This window comes from Dioscorea cayenensis, chromosome 5, assembly GCF_009730915.1.
Source record: "Dioscorea cayenensis subsp. rotundata cultivar TDr96_F1 chromosome 5, TDr96_F1_v2_PseudoChromosome.rev07_lg8_w22 25.fasta, whole genome shotgun sequence".
Lineage (NCBI taxonomy): Eukaryota > Viridiplantae > Streptophyta > Magnoliopsida > Dioscoreales > Dioscoreaceae > Dioscorea > Dioscorea cayenensis.
In genome coordinates this window covers 22,469,096-22,480,339 of record NC_052475.1, presented here as the reverse complement: position 1 = coordinate 22,480,339, position 11,244 = coordinate 22,469,096, and the positions used below count along the sequence as shown (strand labels likewise).

Genomic DNA, 11,244 nt, shown 5'->3' with positions numbered 1-11,244 from the left:
TTGGGGTTAATTGGGCCAACCCAACTTGGGTCCTTCTTATGTGTGGGTCACATGGGTAAGTAACTTAACTTACTTATCTCTCACATAAAAGAATGAAGAAAAATAAATTAGTTTAAAAACAATAAAAAAGGTGAAGAAAGAAAGAAGAGAGGGTTTTTGAGACGGTGGTGGTTTTCTCAATCCTCTTGCTCAAGAGAAGGTGTGACCTGGTGGTTTGCAGTTGGTGCTCAGCTGGTAATTCTTTTATTTCCTCGTATTCATCTTCGTGATGATGCTGATATATGTAAAAGAGTGTGTTACTCTTATGTTATGTGATCCTCAGTGAGTAGAGAAGGCTTGTAATTTATTGTTGATATAGTGGAAGATTGTAGGACATTTTGTCCGGGTTGGTTTCCGCCTGCGAGGGGTTTCCTAATTTTTCGATTGTTCTTGTCTTCGTATGCGAATTTCCCATGGTGGTCTCACTTGTTTTTGGGTGAATTTTGTTTGCAAGAATGCGAAGAATCGAGATTATTATTGTCCAACAAGAGTTTACATTGGCTATTTTTGGAAATAGTAAAAATGAGCAAGTAAAAGAAGAGCTGTTTTACTCTAAGGAGGTGAGGTAGCAATTTTATCTTTGTAATAATGTTGCGTTGGAAAGCAAGAATATCACGTCGGTATTATGAAATTTTATAAATTTTACTTTGATAGGTGGAGGTGAAATGTAATAGGGCGTGACCTCACGCCCTTTGCTTTGCAATATCATTAAAACGGTCATTTACTCAAAATCCACTTTACAAGAGTAGATTAAGTGGCACTTTTCTAGCATAAAAAGTTGGGAAAAATCAAACCCTTCACTAAAATGAATGTAGATTGTATCAATGGAAAATTTTTTAATCACAACAAAATAATTAAATAATTAATTTGTCATTAAACTAACCTTCAAAATGCATAGTTGTCTTTACTATTTCTCAAGTCCTCCTGTTAATCAAATTCACGAGGGCAACAATGTCAAGTCACATGTAAATTGTTTATAATTTACTTAATTTAATAAACTCCTACTATTAAAAGAAACTACTGATAACATACATAGCATAGATTCATGTGCAAAATATGAGAAGCATAACTAATCAAAGATGAATTAAAAATTAGGTGTCTCATTTAAGTAATTTTATATAAGTGTAGAAAAATTAATAATCACATAATAATTAACATTATTTATTATAGATTATAACTTCGAGATTTTTCTTCATGCATGATAATTTCTCTTTAAAAAATAGACTAAAATTACTTTTTATTTTTTAATTGATTTCACATCACATATATAAATATAAATTTGGGTGAAAGTACAACAATGACCTCGTTAACATTTGTCATTAAATATCAAGTTAATATTAAACTAATATTTGAAAATGCATTAATCTTGCCTTCTATTTTGTTATTTTCCAAGTCCTTTCTCTGTCAATCAAATTTACAAGGACAACAATGTTAAATTAGCAAATAAAGTTTCATAAATTTTATTAATTTAATGAATGATGCCATTAAAAGAAACCTATTATGAAGAATACAGGAAATATTTATCAGAAAATATCATAAGCACATTCATATATAATACGTGATTAGTTTATTAATTAACAAAAATGAATTGAACATTATGATATCTCACTCAAGGAATTTCTATATAACATAGCAGAAAAATTAATAATAGGCAATAAGCAATATAATTGCTTTAATTGATTTTTCATTCCATGCATAAATATAAATTTGGATGACAGAACAACAATGACCCCAACCGATTCATTAACTTTTGTATATTGAAAATTTTGTCCAGTATAAAAACAAAAAAAAGGTTAAACATGCTTCTTCTGGGCTATTTATCAAGAAAAACTAATATTATTTATATTAAAAAAATACTATCATGTAATGCTAGATATCAATAAAATTTAAAATGACACTTAGGGCTTAGAAAAAACAACAAACCAAAATAACAAGAGAAAGAACTCCTTTGTATCATTAGTTCATTCTATATATATATTTGTTTGAGAGTAAATCAAGATTGGCTATAAACTCTCAAAAGAGCCAGCTCTTTATCATTAGGGTTAGACAACCACCAAAGCAGGCAATGAAGTATCTAGCTAGGCGCCCCCCCCTATAGATAAGATTGGGAGCAATCGATCTCAGCAGTTAGGCTATAGCTATTTTTGTGGGAGTCAAAACTCCTCTCGATCAGAGTCAAATTCACTCATGTTAACTCAGTGTTGTCCATTCTCCTTACATATTGGATGCCTATTTTCAAGTTACTGAGTTAGGTCATCAAAGCAATTAACAAAATAAAAAGAGATTTTCCACTAGTTTGGGGCATATATTGACATGACAGACTCCGAGTTGGTAGGATGGAGGAGTATATGCAAGGAGGTTGGGGTATACTTCATTTTTAAGATTTCAATAACCTTAGAAAATAGTGGTGGAAGATATCGACAAATCAGCCCCAATGCAAGTCTCAAGTTATCTGATTAACTACTACAGCACCAGTTAACCTAGATCTCTTCGCTAAGTATCCCAAAAGTGTCTCTTTTTTCTTAAATGGGATCTTGAAGCATGTGCTTGCATTCACAACATGTATAACTCGAATCTTAAAAGGCAAGGCATCCACCATTTTCTAAAGGGATCGTTGGTTGAAGGGAGGAGCCGCGATGGATAGATAGCTATAAGAATTCAAGAAAGCACTCCACCCTCTAGCCACAACTGAGAACTATGTGACATCAGTTGAACTAAGTTGTTTGATGCTCCATGACCAACTATTACAGTAGACAACTTGATCTTGGAATCCTCTCACAAAAGTTGTGACTCTAAATGGTGTTATCTCACTAAATGGAGTTTTCTTGGTTAAGTCTTTCTACAAATTTTTAAACGATAGCGGCCAATAATGTAACATCACTCGAACTATTTGTAAAAGTGGTTGTCCTCCGAAAACTAATATCTTCGTATGGCTAACCTTGAATAACAAGATTCTGATGTTGGAAAATTAGCTAAGAGACAATGTAATAAACTGTCGACAACAACCATGTGTTTTCTATCACTCAGACAATGAGTCAGTGGATCACTTCTTAATCTAGTATCCTTTTGTAGAGCATTTGGAATCACCTGGACATCGTTCTCAGCCTACCCATATACCTTAGCTTTATGAATGTCTCATGGGGGAAAAAATAGCGACTTAAGATTTGACCTCCACATAGAGATATCTAAGACTTCCTAATTAGAGCCATCCTCTAGTATATTTGGCTTGAAAGGAACTCCTGCATTTTGTAGCCATAAGAATTGCTCCTCTTATGTGATTATTAAGAAGATTATTTATATGTTCCTTTTTATGAGTATCTACAGCTCATGAGGTAAAAAGGCCAAGGGAAGACATTACCCTCAACAAATCAAGAAGAGCCTAGAGTAATTGAGGCCTTGCATGCCAACCACGGCGAGGACGATCAGTGAAGATGAGTGATTCAACTTTCTTTAAGTGACTTCTGACTTATTGCCACCTTGTGGAACCTCTTCCCATGCCCTTGTCCCCCATCCTCTTTTTTTTGTCTTTTCTTATCTCCATATGTTTTAATCAGCTTTTTGCTTTCTATCCACTGCTGGTGGACCACGCTATTTGTAATTTGTTTATCGTTTTTTAATTTGATTTGTATGGTTTAAAAATAAATAAATAAATAAATAAATAAATAAGAGAACTCGGTGGTGAATTACATTGTATGTGTCAAATCTACTTAGTTCAAATGGTTAGAGACATTAACTTGAGTCTATCGTGCAGATGCGTGAGTGCAGTGGGCTCAAAACCCAATCGAGTATTTAATCTGCAGGGCGATATCAAAGGCATCCTTTACTCATCCGCTCAACGCGTGCGGCGTGTTCAAACATTAACGCCGCTGTGAGATCCTTAATGATGCTAAGGCGATTAACTCAAACATAATAGAGATACTAAACGCCTTCGTTGAAAAAAAATTACATGGTATGTATTAATTAATTTTGATTTAAATTAAACATTATTTTATAATTTACAATTCTTAGATAAAATATTGATGCATATTATCCAATTAATTTTTTTTAATATACTTTAAAAAAATCTCTTTCAAGCAATTTTATCAATACCAATCTTTGAGACGACCAAAACATTTAAGCTCTTTTTTTACACAATATTGAAATCTATCGTACATCAATCATTTTTAAATTTTTAATATCACTAAACAACATGAGAATTTTTAAAAATTTAAAGTTTTTAATTTTCATTATATATTTTATTTAAATTTGATTTAATCACTATTAATAAAAATTAAATATTTAAATATCAATGTATTTTTTTATATAAATTTATTTTTCTAATATATATATATATATATATATATAAGAAGGTAAAAGATACAACCTTAAACTCGTTATTGACAATCGGAGTCAATTTTTGAATTAATTTGTGTATTTGCTTGCGTTGCTCAATCCGAGTCAATCGAGGAATTAAATTGTCCTTTTGCTTGCGTTGCTTTTTGCAAATATTGCAAACTGCATGGCATTCAGATAATATATTTTCATTAAGCAAGTTAAATTTAAATACCTAATTTTCCCAACAATACTTTTTTTAAAAAAATAACAACATTTTTAACACAATTTAACTTATTATCTAGAATTATAATATTTATTCTTCTGGCCATACAAAATTAATATAAAAATAGGTAATTAACTAATTATTGCCTATAGAATGATACGATGAAGAAGTTGTTTTTAAAACCTTTGCCCATTGTAGTTACACGCAATAATAATAATAATAATAATAATATTATTATTATTATTATTAATTAATTAATTAAAAATTTTAAAAAACTAGTTTAGCGGTTGACTAAAAAAATCTAAACCGCCAAAATGACTATATTCAAGTTCTTTTTCTTTTTACTTTTAGCCTCAAAATGAATATTTTTATTTTTAATAATTATAATAACCATGTATTATAGGTAAGACATCAAAAAATATTTTATGTACCTTGATTGGAATTTACAAAAATTTATGTGAAAAATTAACTTGTTTTCTAAATACATATGCACAAATATTGTTTTTGGGTGTTAAAAAAACATTTTATGTTCTTTAATTTGTGCTTATTATGATAAATGAATATACAAATGATGCTCAGTAATGAAGAAGATGTTGACCTTTTGGGTTCCTTGATCATGATGTACTGTTCCAAATGTGTCTTTGCTTGTCCTGCCAATGCAATAAACTACAAAAAATAATAATAATAATAATAAATAAATAAAAACCATAGATTTAAAAAATATTTGATTTTAAAGTTTTGATCCAATTACATTAGCAAATGAAGTATAAAAAGAGAATAAAAACCTTCATTATTGTTGGAGAAAGGTTTGTTTTAAATTTTTATTCAAAATATTATTTTCTAAAATAGTAAACCACATGCCAGATTATATATATAGTTCATTCTAAATATCAAGCATATGTTGAATTTCTTTTTGTTTTAACTATGTTGCTTATGTAATTGGTTATTCTTTAAATAACTAACTTATTAATTATGAAATATATTAAATTTTTTGCATTGCAAAAACTTATTTATACATGAGGATTAATTAATAAACATATGCATTTCATTCATATACAAAATCTGCCATCATGTATGTCAATTTTTTTTTATTATTATTATTTATAAAGGTGACAAGTGCCGTCAAAAAGATATGCAGGTATATATGGAGCTACACCAGTTTTAATACCATATGGACCCTCTAAAAATTTATCATATGGAGTGGATCTAATATATAAGACAATGACGGTTTTTTTCATGCGCCTGATTTATTATATTATGAACTATAAGTTATGATAATAAATTCTCCATGTCATAAATTTTTAAAGGGGTGAAAATACGGTCCCTCCAATAGGGAACCCAACAAACAGTAAATGAATAGTGTAAAGTATTTTTTTAGTATAATATATTATTTGCACAATATTATACAGTATTAAGGCCAAAGGGTTTCAATCTTATAGTTGCCCATTCACCATTCTAATGAGGTGCTACTACCAGTAATTCCCATCATATTATTTGTTTCTTAGTTTCATACCATTTTTTTATTAATTCTTTTTACATAAGTATTATTTTTTTAGAATAGCTTTTTGAAGATATATTTAAAAAAATTATTTGTATATATAAATATATTTTAAAATTAAGCGTGAATGAGAACACAGTGCTCTTTGCATATTAATGGGATATTTTTATAAGCATTATTGAAAAAGTTTATAATTTCACATCGATGAATTAATAATCACTAATAATGCTTATTACTTGTGTGATATATAAATATTTATGTATATTGATTTTGCAACAAAACCAATGTAGAAGGTTTTATGATCATTCAATTTTTTTTATTTAAGTTGTAATGATATTCTATGTCTAATTTAGATACAAAATACATTTTGTTTTTATTGCTCAACTATCTCAGTAAACAATGAATGATGTATAAACAGTATATATATATATATATATATAGGGGTGGACATGGGTCGAGCGACCCATGGGCTGGCCCGAACCTAGCCCAAAAAATATAGGGCCTGGGTTTAGAAAGTTAGCTCAAAACCCGGGTTGGGACTCAAATGTTTTACTGATTGAATTTTTAAATGGGTTTGAGTCAAATGAATTTTGACCCTGACCCGACCTCGACCCGACTCGAATAAATAAATAATATATATCATATATTATTTATAATATATATAATTATATATATAAAAATAGTAATAGGCTTGAAAAAGAGTAAACATTTATAATACTTATGTTAGATAAATGTTTGAAAAACATTTTTAGGGGTTAGTAGTAGTAGTTTTATTTAGTTATTTTAATTATTTCATAAAAAAATTATTTATTTTTTTTGGGTCGGGTCAATCTGGTCCCAGCCTAATGACAATCAAACTGGGTCGGGCTTTGGATCAAAAACATCTAGCTCGAACATGACCCCGATCCAAATTACACTGAATATATGGGTCAGATATTTGAGTCTCAGCCCTGCATCTGACCCGACCCACTGCCCATGTCCACCCCTAATATATATATATTACACATACCAAAAAATCATAATCTAAAGTTGTAATCAAAATTTTAATTCGATAGATGAATTAATATTATTAAAAAAAAATATTGATAAAAGTTATGAAAAAATTGCAATATTTAATCACTAACTAACCTTTCGAAGTACAACGCTGTTATCAAAAATACTGCTAGGATTCAATTTTTCTACCTTCTCACATTCCTTCTCAGCCTCTTCATATTTCCCCTGTTAATCATATTTGCAAGGACAAGAATGTAAAATCACAAATAAAAGTTTATTCATTTAATTTAATTATTAGTTTTGATAATATAATATTTTATTAATGACTATTCATGACAAAAAGAATACAACTGTGAAATAATGATTATTAATTTTGAAAATATTATAGTTAGGTTAATCCGTTAATGTTTTATTATTTCATCAAAGAAAAATTATCATCATACTATATTGGATATGAAGATAAAGTCGAAACAAACTAAAAATATACTTTATTTTATTTTAAATATTTTTTTATAATGGCAGAAAGAATTAATATAGCTAAAATTAGTATACTATAAATATATAGCTTTATTAGTTACTTCAATATCAAGTTGTGACTTGTGAGGGCTTTTATCATAAATGAAACATATACCACAACCATTGTTTTAATTGACGTCATTGAATATATACATATTAATTATACCGTTATATATACATATAAATTCAATTTTTCACTCTTACATCTAGGGGTGAGCAAAACCGGGTACCCAACCCGGTTTTTAAAACCAGATCGGGTACCCGGTTTTTCGGATCGGCAAAAGCTTGACCAGATCCGATCCCGGGCTTTAAACCGGATACTAAAAAATCGGGTACCGGTTTAAACCGGATCAGATATCGGATATCCGGATCCAAATTAAGTTTCATCTACTCCATGGATTTTTTTTATATAACATCAACATTCATAAAAAACAAATATGAGAAACTCAGTAACTTTATAAAAGAGGATTAAAACCTTACATTATTCTCCCCACAAAAAAATTCAAAAAAATAATAAAGAGTTTCACCGATCTTAGACATAAAAGATTTGAAAAATTTTTTTTCCTTTTACTTTTTAACCCTATAAGAGTTTAAATTTATTAATATGTATATATATATATATATATATATAATAATGTAACTATATAAGTAATTCTTTAAGTATTTAAACAAGGGATTTTAATTTTTTTTTTCTACTTACGTCCTTGTAAAATTTTAAATTTATTAATATATATATATAATAAATTTAAATTTTATATGGTCTAAAAAGTAAAAAAGAAAAAAAATTATCTTAGAGGACGTAAGTAGAAAAAAAAACTATATGGTTTAAATTTATTATATCTAATTATATATCTATATCTAATTATATATATATATATATATATATATGAATATATTAAAAACCGGATCGGATTCGGATACCCGGTTTTTAATTTCTCCCGACCCGTATCCGATCCGGTTTTCACCTTAAAAATTCGGACCGGGTACCCGACCCTCTTTTTCGGATCGGGTACCCAAAAAATTTGGGTAAAAAAACCGGATATCGGATCGAATCATCGGATCCGGATTTTTTTATCACCCCTACTTACATCATATCATTCTCTTATGCAAAGAATGAAAAAGTAACAACAAAAATTAAATAATAATATTATCACATAATAATTTTAATATACTTTATTTTTATTAAAAAAATTATTAGTAATATTCACAATATAAACAAGCGGCCCCTCGACTTCATACTTTAAATCCTTAGTTATGCTCAAGGAGATTTTAACTTAAAATTTTTTTTTTTCAGAAAAATCAATAGTACTACCTCTTGTCTATTGTGTGATGGTCTTGAATTTACATATTTATAGATACAATTTGTAATGAAAAATATATTGAACTATTCTCTTAATAATTAATATTATATAATAATATTGTGTATCTATATATATTTGCATGATGGAGTGAGGATTAGAGAATTACCTCCTCTATAAATTGGTCGACAACTTTTAATCCACATAAGTAATTTTTTCCCGAGGCTGCTCTCACTTTTTCCAATTCAATGTCAGATGAATCCTAAGCATAAATACAAGCAAAATATTCTTCAATTAAATATTTTTAAAATTGAGTAAATTTTATGAACTTTATTTTTTTAAAAAAATGGATAAATCATATCTATAAAGCAAAGAATTCTATAAATTTTAGGCTTGTCAATTATTTCAGTCAAATTTTTTTTGCATTTTAGCACAAATTTTTTCACCTCAAAAAAATTATTGATGTGTGAAGAAGGATTTTAATTTTGCATATCATCCCTATAGTACCAGAACTAATATTTATGTTTTTTTCTCAATTTAAAATTTAAAAGTTTGATTTGGAGAATTTTTCATATTTATTTTAAAACATTACAGATCATGTTTTGAAAGACAACCAACGATCTGATAAATTAAGCTAAGCTAAGAACAAAAACCAATCACAGAAAAGCTAAAAAAACATTTTTTTTTTATAATTAAAATATTATTAGAAAGTTGCTTGTATCACATGATACTAATGACTGAATAATATATTTATTTTAATAATTTAATTTAAATAATATGAATTGATTATTTATTCTTCTGGTTGTTATTTCTAAAATTATCCTTAATTATTTCAGAAAAAAATTATCCTTAAAGTTATGTTAATGAAAACAATATATATTCAAACAAATTTTCTATTAAAAAAATTATAAAATAAGAAAGTCCCACAGATCAGCTTTTGTACCATTAAATTAGAAATTCTTTGGTAATTTTGTAAAAATTAATAAATCATCTAATTAAATGCATATGATTAAATCATTACTTCTATAATAACACACACAAACACAGATATATATATATATATATATATATATATATATATGCCAGCTATCAATGAATGCATAATAAACAATTATCAAAAGTATATGAAATTAATAGAACAAAACCTTTGATAGGTTGATTGCCACCCTCATCAGCATATCAAGCTTTTCCAGCGAGTCAGCGAGAGATTTATCTTGTTTTGGATACTTAAAATTTTCAAAGACTTGGCTCATGAAGCCAAAATTTGGCACCGGGCTCATGATCTGTGCTTCATATCTTCTTGACATAACACTGATAACACACAAGCCTACAACAACTCCAATGATCACTTTTCCTGCAGGTTTATTCCCTGTGCTGATTTTTCCCCTCTTGTCACTCTCCGGAAGAGATGCTTGGTTATAAATGATTTGATGCAATTCACCATGAGTACGAGATCGTATTTTAGTCGTCGTAGCTAAAAGAGGAGGACTGTCATGACGGCGCAAAAATGGACTACTAGTGTATCTTCCTTGGAGAGTTAGAATGCCGGCAATGGTAATAGGACCAGTGCATGGCATTGGGATGGAGAGTTTGGTGATGGCCATGGTTATGTTTTGTGATTGTGGATTGTTTTTGTTTGTTATAAATGTTTGATGAATATGATGAGATGAGAATGGAAATTATAAAGTAAAAGTGCTTCTCTCTTCTTTGTTTGATACCTTTCTTTATTTTGTTTGTTTGTTTTTCTATTTAAAAAAATTATTTTCTTTATTGCTTTATATCTTTAGTGAAGTGTAAGTTTAGTCTTTATCTCAATATTCTTCTTGAAGGTACGTGTGTGTGAGAGGTATCAAATGATCAGGTTTGTGTCTTTTGTAACAAAAGCTGAGTGTTGTCTTTATATGCAAATTGTATTTTGAATTTTTATATGCAAATTGTTTATTAGCGGCTCGTGTTAAAAATAATGTGATTGGGTTGTGTTTGGCAAACCGGAAAGATAATTAGAAAAATAGACACTCATGGAGTCTATTGCTTCAGGCAGGGCCAGTTTTTAGTACTGTAAATTGAACCACAGCCAAAATTATAAAAATAAATAAATAATTTTTATTAAATAATAAATTATACAATAAAAATAAAAAATTTAGATATAAGATAAATCAAAGTTTTATATTTAAAAAAAAATTTAAGATTGTTACCTGTATAATTATGTGAGCAAAAGGGGTGTTGAACATTGGCAGAGAAATGTAGACCTATTTTAATAAAAAAATTCTGTTTATAGTTTTTTCTTGAAAAAGTGGCTAAACTAAAACTTAAAAGAAAAAAACATATTGATAATATGATTTACAGGCCAAAAGATAAAATTA

At 28.4% G+C, this 11,244-nt stretch overlaps 1 protein-coding gene across 1 annotated transcript in view; it reads right to left on the bottom strand.

Annotated features, from left to right (window-relative positions):
* LOC120260776 overlaps positions 1–10,509 on the bottom strand; it is a 19,862-nt gene extending 9,353 nt beyond the window's left edge. The window contains exons 1-5 of the mRNA XM_039268337.1: positions 10,027–10,509; positions 9,051–9,143; positions 7,203–7,292; positions 5,175–5,242; positions 4,403–4,533 (exon numbers count right to left, since the gene is read on the bottom strand). Coding sequence (XP_039124271.1) covers positions 4,467–4,533; positions 5,175–5,242; positions 7,203–7,292; positions 9,051–9,143; positions 10,027–10,485 — 777 coding nt within the window. The 5' untranslated portion in view covers positions 10,486–10,509 and the 3' untranslated portion in view covers positions 4,403–4,466. The remainder of the gene's footprint in view (positions 1–4,402; positions 4,534–5,174; positions 5,243–7,202; positions 7,293–9,050; positions 9,144–10,026) is intronic.
* Between the last annotated feature and the right edge of the window lie 735 nt (positions 10,510–11,244).